General features: G+C 65.1%; 2 protein-coding genes across 5 annotated transcripts; both read left to right on the forward strand.

Moving 5' to 3' along the window:
* The first annotated feature begins 1,286 nt into the window (after positions 1-1,286).
* Positions 1,287-9,557, forward strand: LOC147597785 (formin-like protein 1). Of its 2 annotated transcripts, XM_086766780.1 has the most exons (8): positions 1,287-1,397; positions 6,822-6,905; positions 7,154-7,237; positions 7,317-7,390; positions 7,524-7,607; positions 7,828-7,968; positions 8,784-8,909; positions 9,155-9,557. In XM_086766780.1, exons 1-8 carry the CDS (start codon positions 1,353-1,355, stop codon positions 9,486-9,488), a joined length of 972 nt encoding a protein of 323 aa, XP_086622906.1. In that variant the 5' UTR covers positions 1,287-1,352; the 3' UTR covers positions 9,489-9,557. The 2 variants fall into 2 exon arrangements, with proteins under 2 accessions (XP_086622906.1, XP_086622907.1); XM_086766781.1 differs by lacking the exon at positions 9,155-9,557 and having other exon boundaries at positions 8,766-8,891.
* A 1,546-nt stretch (positions 9,558-11,103) lies between these two features.
* LOC104476120 (formin-like protein 1) lies at positions 11,104-16,213 on the forward strand. Of its 3 annotated transcripts, none has more exons than XM_086766777.1 (13): positions 11,104-11,228; positions 11,438-11,732; positions 11,842-11,963; positions 12,451-12,653; positions 12,876-13,110; positions 13,201-13,269; positions 13,388-13,468; positions 13,874-14,003; positions 14,110-14,273; positions 14,492-14,593; positions 14,875-14,967; positions 15,144-15,270; positions 15,972-16,213. In XM_086766777.1, the coding sequence occupies exons 2-13, from the start codon at positions 11,438-11,440 to the stop codon at positions 16,073-16,075; spliced, it is 1,725 nt and encodes a 574-aa protein (XP_086622903.1). In that variant the 5' UTR covers positions 11,104-11,228; the 3' UTR covers positions 16,076-16,213. The 3 variants fall into 3 exon arrangements, with proteins under 3 accessions (XP_086622903.1, XP_086622904.1, XP_086622902.1); XM_086766778.1 differs by lacking the exon at positions 11,104-11,228 and adding an exon at positions 15,530-15,621 and having other exon boundaries at positions 11,538-11,732; positions 15,972-16,106; XM_086766776.1 differs by lacking the exon at positions 11,104-11,228 and adding an exon at positions 15,530-15,621 and having other exon boundaries at positions 11,545-11,732; positions 15,147-15,270; positions 15,972-16,106.
* Positions 16,214-17,696: the final 1,483 nt, after the last annotated feature.

Consider the following 17,696-nt stretch of genomic DNA (forward strand, 5'->3'; position numbering starts at 1 on the left):
TGACACCCCCAGAGCCGGTGTCACACGCCCTGGAGGTCTCCTGCACAGGGTGGGCTGCCTGGGGATGCAATGAGTTTGCGCAGCCTCAGCTCTCGCTCCTGCGGTGGCCGAGGTGGGGAGAGAAGGGAAGCGGGTAGGGAGCCCAGCACCTCCTGCCTGCCCTCCTTGCTCCCACCTGCCCCTTAAAAAAAAAAAAAAAGTAAATTTAATAATTAAATTAAAATAACCATAGAGTCATAGAATCACAGAATGGTTTGGGTTGGAAGGGACCTTTACAGGTCATCACCAACCGCCCGCCCCCGTGCCAGGAGCAGGGACATCTCCAACCAGGTCAGGTTGCTCAGAGCCTGGTCTAGTGAAATAACAATAAATAGCAATAATTTAAAATGTTATTTATTATTATTTATAAATTCATTGCTTATTTTATTTCATAAATAAAATAAATAAGATAAAAATTAAAGTGAGATAAAATAAAACTTAAAAATTTCTAAAAGTTGATAAACTAAAACAATAAAATAAAAAAAAATTGAAATTAAAATAAATAATGAAATACAAATTAAATAAAATAATAAACTAAAATAAAACAACAAATAATAAAATAAAATAATGCATAAAATAAAAAATAAAGGACACTTTAAAATGAATAAATAAATAAAATGCAAGGGAATTAAAAATAAAATAAAATAAAGTAAAATAAGCTAAAATAAAATAAATTAAAATAATAAAATAAAATAAGGTAAATTAAAATAAAATATGGTAAAATAAGCTAAAATAAAATAAATAAGGTAAAATTAGATAAAATAAGGTAAAATAAAATGACCCAAGACACACCGCACTCCCCCCCCGCGCTGCGGTGCGGCGCGGCGCGGTGCGGTGCAGGCCGAGGCGCGGTGCGGGGCGGTGCGGTTCGGCACGGTGCGGCGCGGTTCGGCGCGGCGCGGGGCGGTGCGTTACCGGCAGCCGGGCCCGAGCCGCCGCGCGGGCGGGGCCGCAGGTGCGGGGCCGCCTCCCTCCGCTCGCGGCCGGGGCCGGGGCGCGGCCGCGCGCTGCCCGCGGGGCGGGGGGAGGTGTTGGCGCGCGCGGCCGCTCCGGCGAAGTTGCAAACGGCGGCGAGCGGCGGCGGGCACGGAGGGGACGGGAGCGGCCCGCCCCCCCCCTCACCCCCCCGACCCCGCACACCCCGCCCGACCGGACCCGGGCGCACCCCCCACACCCACCCCCCCCCGCGCGCCCCCGCCATGGGCAACGCGGCCGGGGGCTTGGACGGGGGGGCCGCGGGGCGGGAGAGCCGCGACGCCCGGCTCCCCCTGCCCCCCCCCAGCGCCGCCGCCCCGCCGCCCGCCCGGCTGCCCATGCCCGGCCCCGCCGAGCTGGAGGAGCGCTTCGGCCGCGTCCTGGTGAGCGGGGGCCGGGGGGTGCGGGGGGGGGACCCCAAATCCTGCCCCAGTCCTGCCCCAGTCCTGCCCCAGCTCTTCGTGGGCAGCGCCACCGCCATCACCCTCAGCATCAGCTCTACTATTTAAATTACTGGAACATCCTCCAATTCTATGATAATTTAAAAATTTTATTATTTAACTATTAATTTTTATTAAGAATAATATTTTTGTTATAACATCCTCTTATTCTATTATCATTTAAAAATATTATTTAACTATTAATTTTCATTACTACTAACACTAATTTCTCCTCTCCCCCACCCCCTTACTCCCAGGGATGCTCGCCCCCCGCCCTGGGGGATGCCCCCCCGCGCCCCCCAGCCGGCGCTGCCCCCCCGGTGCTCCCGTAGCAGGGAGGATCCAACCTCAAAATATTGGGGTGACCCCGGCCCCACGGCAGGGCCCCGAGCCGACAGCGCGTGCCGCAGGCAGCCGGTGCTGCGGCCGGCCAAGCGCTCCGCTCTCCTCCTCTTCCTCATCTTCCTCCCCCTCCGGGAAAATAGAAACCCACCGGCATCGCTCCCGGCAGCGGGCGATGCCGAAGCCGCGTTCCCGTGGGATGGCAGCTCCTGGAAACGCCGGGAGCTGCGGGAGATCGGCTCGCGCTCGCTGCCCGCCGTCCTTGAGCGGGGTCAGCCTGCCGTGACCTTCGCGCCAGGCCGGCCGCCGTCCCGCCGCGGGGCCGGGGTACGCTGCAGCCCCCTCTCCGTGCCCTGCCCAAAAATGCTCCGTGCCGGAGGGTCAGGCTGGGGGGGGGGAGGTGGCGGGGGAAAAAATCGCGGCTTTAATCTCTTGTTCCCCCAGCGGGAGATGGACCCCGTTTGCGTTTTGTGCCGCGCGCGAAAGCTCCCGCCGATGCCGAAACGCTGGGACCCGCCCGGTGGGATCCACCGTCCCGGCCCCGAGCGTGAATTATTGGGAAGCTTTTTTAGTTTCGTGGCGTTTACAGGAGGATTATTTGGGGACAGGCACTGCATCCGGAGCCGCTGCCGCTTCTCCGCCGCCGGCAGCCCCAGCACCAGTGCGGCGCAGTCGCGGGGGGGTGAAGGCGAAGGGCTTTGCGAGGCGGGGATCCGCATGGGACCCCCGAAACCTCCGAAGAAGGGGCTTTGCCGTGGGGCACCTGTGGCTGGCTGGGCGGTGGGCGGCTGAGCGGGGCGGCGGCGCCGGTGCTGGCTCCCGCGTGGTGTGGCGGCGGTGGCAGGAGGGGACGGGCGGCAGGGGACCTCGGGGTGCTTCCGCTGCTGTGAGGCCTCAGGAAATGGCGCTTTTCTCCTGGCTGGGTGGCGGCAGGTTGGGGATCCAAAGCCAAAAAATTATCGGAAAATGGGAAAATGACGCTCCAGACCCTCGCCGCCACCCCGACCGCCTCCACCCCAGGGGAAAAGCCGGGGGGACGCGGGGGCTGAGTTCTGGCCAGACGGGAAGCAGGCCTCTTGTGAAATCGGCTGTCCCAATCTCGCTTCCTCCTTTCGCAGGTTCCCTTCCCCCTTCTCACGGCAGCGGGACCCCCCAGGGGACGGGGATGGGGACATCCCTCCGCCCTCAGCCACCCCAGCCACGTTCCTTAAGTCGGGATTCCATTTTTCCGCCTCCTGAGGTTGTGAGATCAGTGACGGAGCGAGAGGTGATGGGTTGGGAATCTCCCAGTCAGACACCGATGCGTCGCCATGGTTACAGTGATGCCATGAGGGCACGTCGATGCAAACCAGTTTTGGGGCTGGACATCCCAGACTGGGAGAGCTGATGGGGCAAAGCCTGGCAGGAAAGCCAATGGATCCAAACTGCCTCCGGGAAGGGGATGGATAAACTGAGAAATGGGGAATTTCATGTTATTCCCCAAAAGTTGGCTTCTTCCCAGCTAGGGCACCGTGGCAGGCGCTGCTTTGGCAGAGCGACGGGAGGGTTGTCCCCGTGCCGGCTGGTCTGGGACGTGCCAAGGTGGCTTTTTGGGATGGAGTGGAGGAAGGAGAGTGTCTTTGTGCTGGGGTGGGGATGCTCGGCTGCTCCTGCTCAGGAGCCGTTGGGATTTTTTCCCTCCTTTTGCACATCAAGAGGGAGCGATCGGGAAAACAGAAACGGAATGGTGAGTCCAGGACGTGGTGGAGGTGAAGCCGAAAATAAATGGGGGGGTTTGGCCGGAGCCTTGGGGATGGGGGCTGCTCCGGCTGGGAAGATTTCCTGGCAGGATCTTTGCTGCTGCTTCTCCCGTGCAGCGGCAAACGTCACCACTGCAGATGTTTGCAGATGTGCTGTTGGCCCCAGCGGTGGGACTGGTCACCCTGGGCTGTGGCCTTGGCCTCGGCTCAACCGGGAAAGAAAACCCGTGCTCCGCTTTTCCGCTGGATCCGTTCCCCTGCACAGTGGCCAGGTCCGGCTGGGGGCTGCAGTGGGGTGTCCCCACGGAGGGAAGGGAAGGGGACCGGGCCCGGCTGAAGGAGGAGGGCGTCCCGGCACAGGGCAGGCCCTGGGCGAGGGGATCAGGCCCTGGGTGGATCAGGGGGACATCCCGACGCAGGGCTCCCCGCTGTGCGCGGGCATGGCGTTGGGAAAACCCTGGGTGGGCCTGATCCTGCCGGGTGCCCGGCGCCCAGCCTCGGGAAGAGGCAGGAGGTTGGATCCGGTGGCGGGCAGGGTCCCTGGAGGGGACACCACGGGAGGGCTGCCACCGAGGAGATGCCCCGGACCCCCTCGGGTGGGAGCATCGCTCTGCATGGCCACGCGGGATGGAGCATCCCGGCAGCGCGTTGGCCCCTCAGCCCCGGGAACCCGGTGCCGTTAGCCCTGCCGTGGCCAACGGCTCGGTGGAAGCCCCCAGCTCGCCATCCCGGGACTGCTCCGGCCGCTTCCCTGCCGTGGGCAGGGTCGGTACCCGGTGTCCGGACCGGGATGCTCCCCCGTGCCACGTGCCGTCGGGGCTGTCTGTGCCCGCTCCCTGGATGCGTGTCCCGCGTGCCCCAGAAACGACTCTCCCCGCGTTCAGCCCTCCTTTCACCCGAGCCTGCTGGTGTTTTGCAGAGCAAACGCTTCCGGAAAGGATGCTTTGAATTTTTTGCGCTAGGGTTTGGTGCAGAGCCCGGCTCCGCTCGGCTCAGCCTGCCGGCGTACGGAACAAAAAGAAGGTGTCTGCCACCCAAAATAGCTCCATCCCCCGCTCGGCGGCAAAGCAAAAAGGTCTTTTCATAGCGGAAAATGAAGTAGGTGCCGCTGTGCCGCCCCCGGTCTGGTTTTGGGTGCTGGGTGACGCCTGACTCAACCGCGGGGGTCCCAGCCGGGCACGGGGTGTCTGGCACCACGGGCTCCGTGGCACCTCGTGTGCCGGGAGGTTCGGTGGGGGACGTTTGGTGACGCCTCTTCGCTAGGCTGTGACGCTGCTGGCGGGCTGGGGGGTGAGGGTGGGGAGGCCCCACACCGGGGTGGGACGAGGGTGCTGGGTGACGGGGTTGGGATGTGGCTGCTGGGGGCAAGTCCCCGCGGCCCCTCTGTCCTTGTCCCCCAAGGAGGAAGAGGAGCAGGACTAAGCCCTTCCTCTGGGGTGCTCGGCTGCTGCTGCCCCGCATCTCGCGGTCAGGCCCATACCTCCCTCCTGCCCCACACCCCCCTCCTGCCCCACACCTCCCGCCAGCACCGGTCACCCTCTCCCCGGCAGGAAACGAAAACCGGTTTCTTCGTGCTGCTGTCAACGACCTCAGGCAGAGCCACTTCCTTCCAAACCAGCACCACGTGCCCGCCCAGAGCCGTGGTGGGACGTGGCCACCACCCAGTTTCTACCCGTGCCACATCCTGTCACCCGGCCCAGCCCTGCTCGTGAGGAAAGGACCGCGGGGCTCAGCGGCAGAGCCGCCTCTGTGGGGACATCCCCAGCGTCCCCCCAGAGCCCGCGGGAGCTCCCGTCCCACCGGTGACGTGTGGTCCTGGTTTTTCCAGGTGGCGCCCATGGTCACTGGAAGAGGTGGTCCGTGCAATGGGTGCCACCACCCGTCCCCTCTCTGCTGAGGGCACCCATCAGCGTCCCATGGAGGGTGCCACAGAGCCCTGGGCGGGGTGCTGGAGTGCATGGTCCCTCTGGGCACAGCCCTGGCCCTTGCTGTGACCCTCCTGAGGGTCTCGTCCATCCCAAGGATGGCAGCTTGGGGACCATGGGGACAGGGCTCCTGGCAAAGGGGACATCCAGCTGCTGCTGCACCTCTCCCGTCCTGGGACCCCCCCGGCAGCTTGGCGAGGAGGCTGTTTCTGACCCTGCGGCCTAATTTTCCCCTCCCTGCCCAGCGCTCCGTGCGAGCTGTCCGCTGGCCCAGCGCCGGCTCCTCTCTGCCCACGTCTCCTGGCTGTGGCTTCTTGCGAAAGCGGCCCGGCAGGTCCTCGGCCGAGGCGGGCGGCGAGGTTTTCCGCTCCTGCCTGCCGCCGTGGCGCCTCTCCTCTTGGACCTGCTCCTCTGTGGGCAACCAAACCCCCACGAGATGCCTCTTTCCCAAGGACCTGGGCGTCCCAGGGATGCATGCACCCCACATCCCCATCCTGGGGCACCACGGGACACCAAAACTGGAGGTTAAGGGTGACTTGGGGCTGTGCGTCACCTCCAGGTGCCATGGTGCCGTCTTGCCTGGTTCCTCCAGGTGAGCAGCGGCCTCAGCTCCTGGGTTCCCCCTGGGAGCAGATCATGGAGAAATGGGTCCTCTAGATCAGCCGTGACCTGGGCTGAGCTCCCAGTGGGTGCCCCATTAAAGGCTCCGCTGGTCACTCCGTGGGGTTCCTCGGAGACCCACTGTGTCCCCAAGCACCCCGAAGGCAGGAGCTTCACCCAGGGCCCCACGGAGCCCTCCGCCGCTGCGCGGAGCGGTTTCGACAGCTGTCTCGCGCCGTTCGCAGGGCGGAAACCACCTCACGTCCTGCCGGGGCGGCCCTGGGGGGTGGTGCGCGCCAGGGTTGTGCAATGATGGCGTGGAGGGCTGTGGTGACGCGCCAGGCCCTGTCCTGCCATCGTGTCTCTGTGAAACACCGATTTCACCAGCCAGGTTGTGCGGGAGCTCAGAGGTGACCGCCCCAGCCCGTGTCCCTGTCCCTCAGCCCAAGCAGCTCTGCTGGGGACAGGTGCTGGTCTGGCTGAGGCCGGGAGTGTCACGCACTCATGACATGGGTGGAGAGGTCCAGTTTTTCCTCCCATCCCCTGCTAACGCCCCATGTCCTCCACCCTGGGGACGTTGCTGATGGGGCCGTGGCTGATGGGACACTAACGTACTGGGAATAGTGGTGTCCCCATCCTCCCACTGGTGTCCTCATCGTCCCACTGCTGAGCCAGGTGCTGGGTGAGCTGGGGGTCCCACAGCCCCAGGCAATGTTTTTGGGGGGGAGTGACCTCCAACCCTGACACCCGTCACCCCGCAGAACTCCATGAACCTGCCCCCGGACAAGATGAAGCTGCTCAACCAGTACGACAACGAGAAGAAGTGGGAGCTCATCTGCGACCAGGTGAGGTCCGGTGTCACGGTGTCCCCGCTGCTGTCCCCGTCCCCGAGCGCCGCTGGCGGTGCGGCTGCCCATCCAGCGCGTGCCGAGCGCCGACATCCATCTCCGTTAGCGAGGCAGCCTTATTAACCCCATTAAACATTGACGCGCGGCCATCTGCGGCGCGGGGGCGGGGATGGGGACATGGTGGCTGCCGCGTACCCGTGCTGCGGGCGGGTGGCCCCGTTTCAGTCTCTCCCTGGCGTTTGTAGGAGCGTTTCCAGGTGAAAAACCCACCGTCCGCCTACATCCAGAAGCTGAAGAGCTACTTGGACACGGGCGGCGTAAGCAGGAAGGTGAGGCTGCCCCTCGCACCCCTGGTCCCGTGCCGGGCCGGGCGTGGGGACGGTGCCAACGACTCTCCCCGTCCCCCAGTTCAAGCGGCGGGTGCAGGAGTCGACGCAGGTGCTCCGGGAGCTGGAGATTTCCTTGAGAACTAACTACATCGGGTACGGAAGGGGGACCTGGTGGCGTCCGCGTCGTCACCTGGCCACCGCTGCTGTCCCCGGGGGTCCGAGGCGGGGTGGAAGGGAGGATGAGAGGGGCTGGTGGAGCCCGCTGACCCCCTGCACCCCCCGACAGCTGGGTCCAGGAGTTCCTCAACGAGGAGAACAAGGGGCTGGATGTGCTGCTGGAGTATCTCGCCTTCGCCCAGTGCTCTGTCGCGTACGTCCCCAGCGGGTCCCCCTTCCCCACGGCTGCGATCCCCACCTCGAGATTCGGAGGGGCTGGGGGTGTCCCAGGGGGCTGCTCTCCCCCGGCCGTGGGAGCGATGGAGCGAAGGATACTCCACGGCTGGGGTGGAGGAGAGCAGCCCACGTCCCCAGGCCCGGTGGGACGTCGGGGCGCCACGTCTCACCCGTCCCCGTGTCCCCGCGCCCCCCAGGTACGACATGGAGAGCGGGGAGAATGGCAGCCCGGGCTCCGACAAGGGCAAGGCCCTGGAGCGGTCGCTGGAGGACCTGAGCAAAAGCAACTCCTCGTCCCCCACCCAGGGCTCCTCCAAAGTGCGGCACCTCACCGTCAGGTAACGCTGGGCCCCGTCCCCGTGCCGCCCCCGACCCTGCTCTCTGCCTCGCTGCACCCCCAGCCGCACCGCGCTTGGAGAGGGGCTGGGCAGGGAGACGCAGGCCTGCGCCTAAAAAATGGGTCCCCGGAGCTGGTTTTGCGGGGGACAAAGCCGCGTCCCTGTGCACGCGCGGAAGGGATAAACCCTGCCGGGGGCTGGGCTGGATCAGTGGCCCCCAGCTCGGCCCCGCGACCGTTGTGGGACGCTCTGGGCATAATCCGTGGATGAGCACAAATTGGAGGTGCTTGAGATTTTGGGGGGGAGCAAATCGCAACCCCCCCCCGCCCGGGTTTCAAACCCGGGTGGAGGAATGGGCCTGCGTAGCCGGTCCTGGTGGCCGGTGGCTCTCGCTTGGCGCCGCTCGCCCCGCAGCCCCCTTCTAACCCCGCTCTTCTCTTGCACGCTGCCGGGGGGACGCGCTGACGGTAGGTGACGGGGCCGGGGTGCTGGTGGGGCAGGGACGCCCAGGCAGGACCCCGCTGCCGGTCACCGTGTTGGGGACAGAGCCTGCGGCTGGGCAGGGGGTCCCAGGGGGCAGCTCGCCCCGGTCACCCTGGGAGCCGTAGCGTGGCACCACGGGGACGGCGGGGGTCCCTCGCCGCCTGCCAGCAGCTCCTGTCCCCGGCCCCAGGGACAGGTCAGGAGTGACGTGGCACCCACGGAGGGGTCCCAGCCCTCGTCCCCCCACCCATGTCCCCAGGCCCGGCTGTCCCAGGGGCGGCGCGGGAGCCCCCTTTCTCCCTCCTGTCCTGCAGGCTCTAACGCGCCTCCAGCTGCTGCCTCTCGAACCAGCACATCCACACCCTCCTCCGCCACGTCCACCCCGCCGTCCCCTGCGGCGCCCCGGGCAGCGATGGGGACGGTAGCCCCAGGTCACCCGGCAGCTCCTGCCCGCCCCGGTGAGCCTCCGAGACCGCCCGTGCGCACGAGGGGCACCCAGCCGCCGTCCCACGCTCCATCACCCCACCAGGCTTCTAGACGGGCGCGGGCTTGGGGGTCTCTCCCGTGGGGACGCAACCGCCCGGGTCCACTGGTGTCCCCCTCTCTGCTGCTGCCACCCAGCCATGCGCTGCCCCCTCCCCGCTTGTGCTGCGCCCCCCCGGCCACCCCCGGCCCCCGCTCAGCCGCCCTCTCGCCCGCCCAGGCTGAACCCCGCGCACAGCAGGAAGGCGCTGAGGAACTCCCGCCTCGTCAGCCAGAAGGACGATGTCCACGTCTGCATCATGTGTCTGCGCGCCATCATGAACTACCAGGTGGGAGGGGACAGCATCCTGGGGGGCCTGCCCGGGGCTCCCCAAAAGTCTCTGGCCCCGGCAGTGTCGTTTTCTGGGTCAGGGTTTAGGGTGGGACCCGTTTTCCATCCCTTCGCTCTGAGATGTCCTCACTCAACCTCCTGTCTGGTGGGGACGTGCCGTGGGGACATCCCAAGGTCCTGGCGCGTCGCGGGGTGGGGGCAGGAGTACACGCGACCCCGTTAACGCTCCTTTTCCCCCAAAGTCTGGCTTCAGCCTGGTGATGAACCACCCGGCCTGCGTCAACGAGATCACCTTGAGCCTCAACAACAAGAGTGCCAGGTAAGAGCTGCCCCCGGTCACCCATCCTCCGTCCCCTTGTCCCCTTGCTGGCCCCATGGCCCCGACCCCCTCGCGCCCTGTGTCTCCACAGGACCAAGGCGCTGGTGCTGGAGCTTCTGGCCGCCGTCTGCCTGGTCCGAGGTGGCCACGACATCATCCTGGCCGCCTTCGACAACTTCAAGGAGGTGAGTCCCCAGCAAGAGACACGCGATCCCCACACTGGCGCTCGTGCCCCACCTGGGCTCATGCCTCAGTTTCCCCTGCCTCATCGGGGCTTCCCCTGTCCGACGAATGCCCATCCTGTGGCTCGCTTGGGGGTGCTCTGGCCGTTGCTCTTGCCACCCCCCACCCTGGGTGCCCACCCTGGCCGTGCCCCTCCCGGCCCTCAGCCTCCTGCTCCCACCCCAGGTCTGCGGCGAGAAGAACCGCTTCGAGAAGCTGATGGAGTATTTCCGAAACGAGGACAGCAACATCGACTTCATGGTGAGCAGCTGATGGGGCTGGTGCTCTTCTGTGCCCCGGGCACTGTGTCCCCGAGGGCTGTCCCCAAACTGTCGTGTCCTCAAGGGTGGCCCAGCCACCGTGCTGTCCCCAGGTCCCTGCGTCCCCAAGAGCTGCTGGTCCATCCCCAGGTCCCTGCGTCCCCAGGGCTGTGAACCCACTATGCATCCCCCAAGGGCGCCGTGTCCCCGAGGATTACCGGGCCACTGCGCCATGCTGAGCCTGTCCGCGTCCCGCAGGTGGCCTGCATGCAGTTCATCAACATCGTGGTGCACTCGGTGGAGAACATGAACTTCCGCGTCTTCCTGCAGTACGAGTTCACCCACCTGGGGCTGGACCACTACCTGGAGGTGGGTGGTCCCGCACCGCCCCGCTGCTGAGCCCCCGCTGCCGGAGGTGGGCGGGTGCCGGAGCGGGTCTGTGACGGTGCCGCGTCCCGTCCCGTGGCAGACCCTCCGGCTGACCGAGAGCGACAAGCTGCAGGTGCAGATCCAAGCCTACCTGGACAATGTCTTCGACGTGGGGGCCATGCTGGAGGACTCGGAGACCAAGACGGCGGTGCTGGAGCACATGGAGGAGCTCCAGGAGCACGTCAACCAGGTGGGACGTGGGTGCGTGGGCAGGAGCTGCTGACGCCAGCCCCGAGGGAGGGACGGGGACGGGGCTGAGCGACGTCGCCTCGTCCCCTGCAGTTGACGGAGAAGCTGCAGGATGCGGAGAACGACTCCATGGCCAAGATAGCGGAGCTGGAGAAGCAGCTGAGCCAGGCGCGGCGGGAGCTGGAGGCGCTGCGGGTGAGCACCCTGCCACGCTGGAGGAAGGGACGGGTGCCTGAGGGACTGGGGTTTAACTGGGAGGGCAGTGGGACACCAGCGATCCGCCGGGGCTTGTCACCACTGCAGGAGCAGCTGAGCCCACCGCGGCCACCCAGCCCGCCGGCCCCGCAGCCCCAGGAGTGCTACCGGCTGGCGCTGGAGCGGCGGCTGGCGGAGCTGGAGGAGAAGGGCTTGGTGCAGATCCTGCGTGGGCCCGATGGAGACGTCGCCATCGAAATTGTCCCCGTCGTCATAGAAACCCCGGCAGCCCCCGTGGTTACCGGAGAGGCCACCACCGCCACCACCACTGCCACCGCCACCAGCACAGGTACCGCGGCTGCAGGGGGTGGCGGCAGCCCGTCGTGTCCCCTTCCCTAGGGACAGCCGGTGCAGAGGAGGGGTGGCAACGTGTCTCCGGGCAGGGAAACTGAGGCAGGGGTGCGGGGCTGTGCCCGGGGATGCAGAGTCACTCGGTGGCCGAGGGAGCCCGGCGACGGCACCGTGCCACCTCTCACCTGCGTCTTCTTTCCATTGCAGATGCTGCAGCTCCAGCCCCGTCTCCCTCACCAGCACCCCCTGCCCCCCCGGCGCCCCCACCCCCGCCACCGCTGCCGGGGGCTCAGCCCGGCCCCCCCCCCCCCCCGCGCCCCCCCGCTGCCCACGAGCACTGCTCCCCCGCCAGCCCCTCCACTCCCGGGTGCCCAAGTGCCACCACCCCCCCCGCTGCCCCCGGGGGGGGCGGCGGGCCCCATTCCCCCACCTCCACCACCCCCACCGCTCGGTGGGCAGCTCCCAGCCAGGCCAGCTGCCCCCCACGCCGCCGGCGGTTCAGGTGAGTGTGGCCCAGGGATGGTGGGGACGTCCCCCAGGCAAGGGCTGGGGGCACTCCGGGGTGGGTTGGGGACCCCCCCGCCCCGTGACGCGTCCCCATCACCCCACAGTGAAGGTGAAGAAGCCGATCCAGACCAAGTTTCGCATGCCTGTCTTCAACTGGGTGGCGCTGAAGCCGAGCCAAATCGATGGCACCGTCTTCACCGAGCTCAACGACGAGAAGGTGCTGCAGGTGAGGAGCAGCGGGGTCCGGGGGGTCTGGGCGCAGGGTGCTCGGCTGGGCCAGTGCCCCAGTCCACGCTGTCCCTGCGCTGAGGTTGCCCCCGTGCCCACCTTGCACCTGTCCGTGGTGTCAGCGTGGCTGCTGGAGGAGCTGGAGGTCGGAGCGGCTCCTCAGCGCCATGGAGAGGGACAACATGGGATCTGCCATGCTTGTCCTGTCACCCCATCCTTGTCCCCTTGCTCCGTCCTCAACCTTGCATCCTGTCCATGTCTTCTTCCTCATCTTCAGCCTCTGGTCCTCTCATCCCCTCCTTACCCACTCCCTATCTCCTTGTCCCCTTGCTACATCCTCATCCCTTCAACTTGACATCATCCCTTCAACTTGACCTCATCCCCTTGCTCTGTCTTCCTCCTCTTGCCCCTCTCCCCCTTGTCCCAGTCCTCTGGCTCCATCCTCGCCCCCGATGTCCTGCGTCACCTCCCCTGTCTCCCCACAGGAGCTGGACATGAGCGACTTTGAGGAGCAGTTCAAGACCAAGGCGCAGGGCCCTGGCTTGGACATCAATGCCCTCAAGGTGAAGGCCACACAGAAGGCTCCCAGCAAGGTCACCCTCATGGAGTCCAACCGAGCCAAGAACCTGGCCATCACCCTCCGCAAGGGCGGCCGCAGCATCCAGGACATCTGCACAGCCATCGAGATGTGAGTGTCCCCTCCTTGAAGGGCAGGAGAAGGTCGGGTGAGGAATTGGGACAGCATAGGGTGTGCTGGGGCTGTGGGAGTGGCGGCACCAGATATGGAGAGATGGAGGGATGGAGAACCAGCCGTGGGGATGGAGGAAGATGGGAACCAGCCATGGGTGATGTTGGGCTGAGGGACCTGCTGCAGAATCTCACTGCCCTGGGGGCCTCCCACCACCCACAGGTACGACCAGCAAGCCCTGAGCCTCGACTTTCTGGAGCTGCTGATGCGCTTCCTTCCCACTGAGTACGAGCGGACGCTCATCGAGAAGTTTGAGCGGGAGCAGCAGTCACCGGAGGAGCTCTCGGAGGAGGACCAGTTCATGATCCGCTTCAGCAAGATCCCACGCCTGGCTGAGCATATGAACGTCATGATCTTCCTGGGCAACTTCAACGACACGGCCCAGCTGCTCATGCCGGTGGGTGCTGGGGGGACACGGTGGGGCTGTGGGTGGCGTGCGAGGGGGTGACATCTCGCAGCAAGACTCATATGCTTCTCCCACCCGCAGCAACTCAACGCCATCATTGCCGCCTCCATGTCCCTCAAGTCCTCCAGCAAACTGCGCAACATCCTGGAGGTGAGGCGTTTGGGGCGCGGTGGCTCTGACGGGAGGATGTTGGGGTGGAACGGGTGCACGCAGGGCGGGTGTAGGCGCAGTGCCCCCCCGAGGTGCCCCATCCGTGGTGTCTCCGCAGATCGTCCTGGCCTTTGGGAACTACATGAACAGCAGCAAGCGTGGGGCAGCCTACGGCTTCCGGCTGCAGAGCCTCGACGTGGTAGGGTCAGCGCGGGGCTGCCCGCTGGGCTGGTGCACGGGGACACTGTCACCGTGGGGACGGAGGGGCACGGGATGCTGATGTGGGATGGAGGGATGCAAAGACCAGATAGAGGGATGGAGGGACACGGGTGTCATCTGTGGGGATGGAGGGATGCGGGAACCATCTATAGGGTTTGGAGAGGCATGGGAAGGAGCTATAGGGATGGAGAGCCACCAGGACTGGCTGTGGGCGTTGGGAGGATGCAGGGACCAGCTATGGAGAGATGGAAGGATGCAGGACCCAGTTGGGGATGGAGGAAGATGAGAACCAGGGGGCGGAGGGACATAGACCCAGCCGTGGGGACGGAGAGCCACCGGGTGGGGCGGTGGGCTGCGGGTCGGCGCTGACGCCGCTGTCTCCCAGCTGCTGGAGATGAAGTCGACGGACCGCAAGCAGACGCTGCTGCATTACCTGGTGCGGGTGATCGCGGAGAAATACCCCGAGCTGACCGGCTTCCACACCGAGCTGCACTTCCTCGACAAGGCGGGCACGGGTAGGGACCGGGAGGACCGGGGGCCAGGGTCACAGCAGGCTGCAGCCCTGGCGCGGGGGGGTCTCCGAGCCCACCCTGACCCCGGCCCTGCGCGCCCTCCCCGCAGTCTCCCTGGACGGTGTGCTGCAGGACGTGCGGAGCCTGCAGCAGGGCATGGAGCTGACCCGCAAAGAGTTCATGCGGCAGGACGACAGCCCCGTGCTCAAGGAGTTCCTCAAGGTCAATTCGGAGGTGATGGAGAAGCTGCAGGCTGACAGCAAAACCGCCAAGGTGGGTGCTGGGGGCGGCGCGGGGTCGTGGGGCGGGATTGGGCCCCCCCACGCTGGGGACACCCCGTGGGAGAGGCGCCTGGTTGGGCCGTGGCTCCAGGAGAGCCGGCGGGGATGGGGAGCGGGGTGGTGAGATGGGAGAGGCTGGAAGGAGGCAATGGGCGATGGGGTGCCGCGGCCTGGCCCCAGCCCCCTGGATCGGGGTGTCTCTGCCCGCAGGAGGCGTACGAGTCAGCTGTGGAGTATTTTGGGGAGAACCCCAAGACCAGTCCCCCTACCACCTTCTTCCCCGTGTTCATGCGCTTCATCAGAGCCTACAAGGTAGGAGGGGATGGGGGGGTGCCCTGTTTCTGGGGGGTGGTGAGGGGATTTGGGGTCTGGGGGGGGGGGGGATCTGATCTCACTTTGGGGTAACCAGTAAAAGCCACACGTGAGGCTGGGGACTCACGGGGCAGAAATCGCCCCAGAGTCGTTTGGGGCGACCAGAGATGCTGGAGCTGGGTTGGGGCGAGCTGGGGGCTGGCGAGGGGACAAAGGGGGAGCTGGGGGTCCCACAGCAGGTCCCCCCCGGCTCAGCACACCCTCCCTGCGCCTCTCCCAAGAAAGCAGAGCAGGACATCGAGCTGTGGAAGAAACAAGAGGCCGCGGCCAAAGAAGCGGAGTCCGGCTCCCCCAGCAGCGAGAACCAGCCCGAGGTGAAGGAGCCCCACGTGTCTCTGTCCTGGTGGGGCAGCCCCACGGGCTGCGTGGTGGGGAAGGGCGAAACGGGGCCCAGTGAGGGAGAGCAGGGTGGGGGGTGAAGGTGAGGGTACCCCACCTCCTTTGGGGTGCAGCGAGGGGCCAAGCTGTTCACCCCGCGCCTTCCCACCAGCAGCTGCCCGGCCAGAAAGCCAAGCGGCAGCAGATGGACATGATCGCCGAGCTGAAGAAGAAGCAGATGGTGAAGGAGCCGCTCATCTACGAAGGAAAGGATGGGGCCATCGAGGACATTATTTCAGGTGAGCGGCCGCGCGCATCCCCTGCAGCAGAGCCAGCGCCCGGTGCCAGCGGGGAGACCCTTGGTGACGGGGCTGTCACAGTCTGGAGCCGGGGGGCTACCAAGCCCCATGGTGGGGACCAAACGCACCTGTAGCGCCTTCCCATCCCACCCAGCAAAGCTGCCGCGCGCTCTCTGCCCTGTCTCATAGCTCTTCCTCCTCTTCTGCTTCTTCCTCCTCCCTCCTCCTCCTCGCTGTCTCCCTGGATTGCTCTGCTCAGCTCTGAAAACTGTTCCTTTCACGGCCCGGACGGGCAAGCGCTCGTCCCGGCTCTTCTGCGATGTGAGCTTCAACGAGGAGAGTCCTCTGTAGGTAACGTGGGGACAGCGGGGCGAGGGCGAGGGCGCAGCCCGGACTTCGCCGCCCTCCTGGGTTTCTCGCCCATTGCCACCTCCGGCTGCACGGCCGATCAGCCGGGCTCTGCCCCGTGCCAGCCCTGGGGGCACCACAGCGTCACCCCCAGCTTCTCAATATGGAGCTGGGCACCAAAATTGCTGAGGGATGAGGTCCCCCAGGCTGGGTGTTTGTAGCTGCTGCTCCTCGTCTCCGCGGGCCGGGCTTCTCCCAGCGGGGTGACTCGCGGGCGGCAGTGAGCGACTGGGTCCCGGCCTTTGCCGGAGCAGGCGGAGCTCAGCCGGCCCCTGCGCTGTCTCCTGGTGCAGATTTGCGGAATAACCCTTACCGGCGCGCCGACAAGGGCCGCGGCAGCGCCAAGAAACGGGCGTCGGGGCAGAGCCTGCAGCCGCCGCCGGACCCCTCGCTGTGACCGGTGCCGTCCCTGCAGCCGCCGGGGCCGGGCCAGGACCATCCTTCCGACGCAGATGGGCCTGCAGGACATCAACACCATGCGGGGTGGAGGGACAGCGCCCGCTCCCAGTTGCTCCAGTCTCAGCGTGCCAGCTCCCATCTTGCATGCCCGTCGGTCCGGCGCAGGGATGCCCCGGCGCTTGCTTAGCGATGCCTCCGCGCTCCTCTCCTCCAGGCTGGCGGGGACGCTCCTGGGTGTGGGCAGGGAGTGCAGGAAGGGTCCCCAGCTCAGCCTGGAAGGAAAAGAGGGGCTGCCCCATCCCCACCCCACAGCCCCTCCACCGCACGCCCGTCTCGGGGTCAGCCCCACTCCTCAGCTCGCTGGTGCCTTCAATTTCCCACCGCAGGAGGTGGTGAGCCGGGGACGCAGCGGTCCCTGCGCATCCCCCCCAGGCCTCGCAGACCCGCACGCTCCTCCGCTGCCTCCGCCCCAGTGAGGAGTCTGCTGCAAAGATCCCACCCTGGGTGCGTCCATACCCCAGGAGCTGGCAGGGGTGCTATTTTACAGTGATTTTATACGTCTTCCTTAAAATTGCTCTGTGCTACGTGAGCAGGGAGCACACACAGGGTCTCAGCGGGATCCAGGGAGCGGTGCTGGGCTGCTCCTCGCCGCAGTGGAGGCTCCGTAGCTACACCCATCAGCAGCAGGGTCAAGGAGTTGCTGTCCTCCAGGCTCTGTGAGGTGGTACCTCGTGCTGCCCCCGCCATCCGCCTCTGCTGTCGGGGCTGGAGCCGCTCTGCTGTGTTGGTGACCATCAGCCCCGGAGGAGGAGGAGGAGGAGGAGCAGGTGGCTGCTCCCGATAGACAGTGGTTGCAGGTGCTCAGCATCCTCCAGCCCCTGCAGCAACCACCACGATCCCAAAACGCTGCCGAAATCAGGCGGGAGAGAGGCCAGGGAGCCGCGCGAGCCTCCAGATAATGCACTGGACTCACTCCCTCCCTCGCCCTGCTGCTGCTGGGTAAATCCAAAGCACGCGCTGTCGCCATTCCCCCGTTAACACATTTCCTTGGTTAAACAGCCCCCGCTCACCCTGCCGCGAGGACACGCGGCTGCTGCGGATGTTCTCGCTAAGCCCCCGTTTCTAGGCCAGGGTAAGTCCTCGCTGTCGGCCAGCGCAGCGACTGCTTCCTGCTGTAAGTACAGCGGCTACGCCGGCCAGCTCCGCATCGCGCACGGCTCCCAGGGGAGGGAAGGGAAAGGAATGTGTAACTTATAAATGCCTTTAAGCCAGAAATGTAAAACATGAACTGCTAATTTGTACACATTATTTTTATATTCTGAAGGCCTGTTTCATCTAAAGCAGAACTGGTAATAAAACAAATCTGAGGATAAAGCGCTGGTCTGTGAGCAGGGGCGAAGGGATGGAGGGCGGGCAGGATGCGTGGGATGCTGCGTGTTCCTCTGCTACCAACACCTGGCAGGAGGGGTGGCCGTGCTCCTTGGAACGTTTTTAAGGGAAGATGCATTTCTGACTTGCCCACGAGGGCAGCGGGTCGCAGGGTAACTCCAACGCTGCGCTCAGCCCTGCAGCTCCCGCCAGGACCGGCAGCCTCCAGGCAGGGCTGAGCTACCGGGGGA

The sequence above is a fragment of the Chlamydotis macqueenii genome, chromosome 25 (genome assembly GCF_036417535.1).
Source record: "Chlamydotis macqueenii isolate bChlMac1 chromosome 25, bChlMac1.mat, whole genome shotgun sequence".
Taxonomy (NCBI): Eukaryota; Metazoa; Chordata; class Aves; order Otidiformes; family Otididae; genus Chlamydotis; species Chlamydotis macqueenii.

Excerpts from the sequence above, each read along its gene's own strand:
- LOC104476120 (XM_086766777.1), top strand. The coding sequence starts at position 11,438 with ATGCTGCAGCTCCAGCCCCGTCTCCCTCACCAGCACCCCCTGCCCCCC. Across the intron at positions 13,111-13,200 it reads CGGCCCAGCTGCTCATGCCG|CAACTCAACGCCATCATTGC; the intron begins GTGGGTGCTGGG and ends TCCCACCCGCAG. Across the intron at positions 15,271-15,971 it reads CATCGAGGACATTATTTCAG|ATTTGCGGAATAACCCTTAC; the intron begins GTGAGCGGCCGC and ends CTCCTGGTGCAG.
- LOC147597785 (XM_086766780.1), top strand. The coding sequence starts at position 1,353 with ATGCCCGGCCCCGCCGAGCTGGAGGAGCGCTTCGGCCGCGTCCTG. Across the intron at positions 1,398-6,821 it reads AGCGCTTCGGCCGCGTCCTG|AACTCCATGAACCTGCCCCC; the intron begins GTGAGCGGGGGC and ends GTCACCCCGCAG. Across the intron at positions 8,910-9,154 it reads GGCAGCTCCTGCCCGCCCCG|GCTGAACCCCGCGCACAGCA; the intron begins GTGAGCCTCCGA and ends TCGCCCGCCCAG.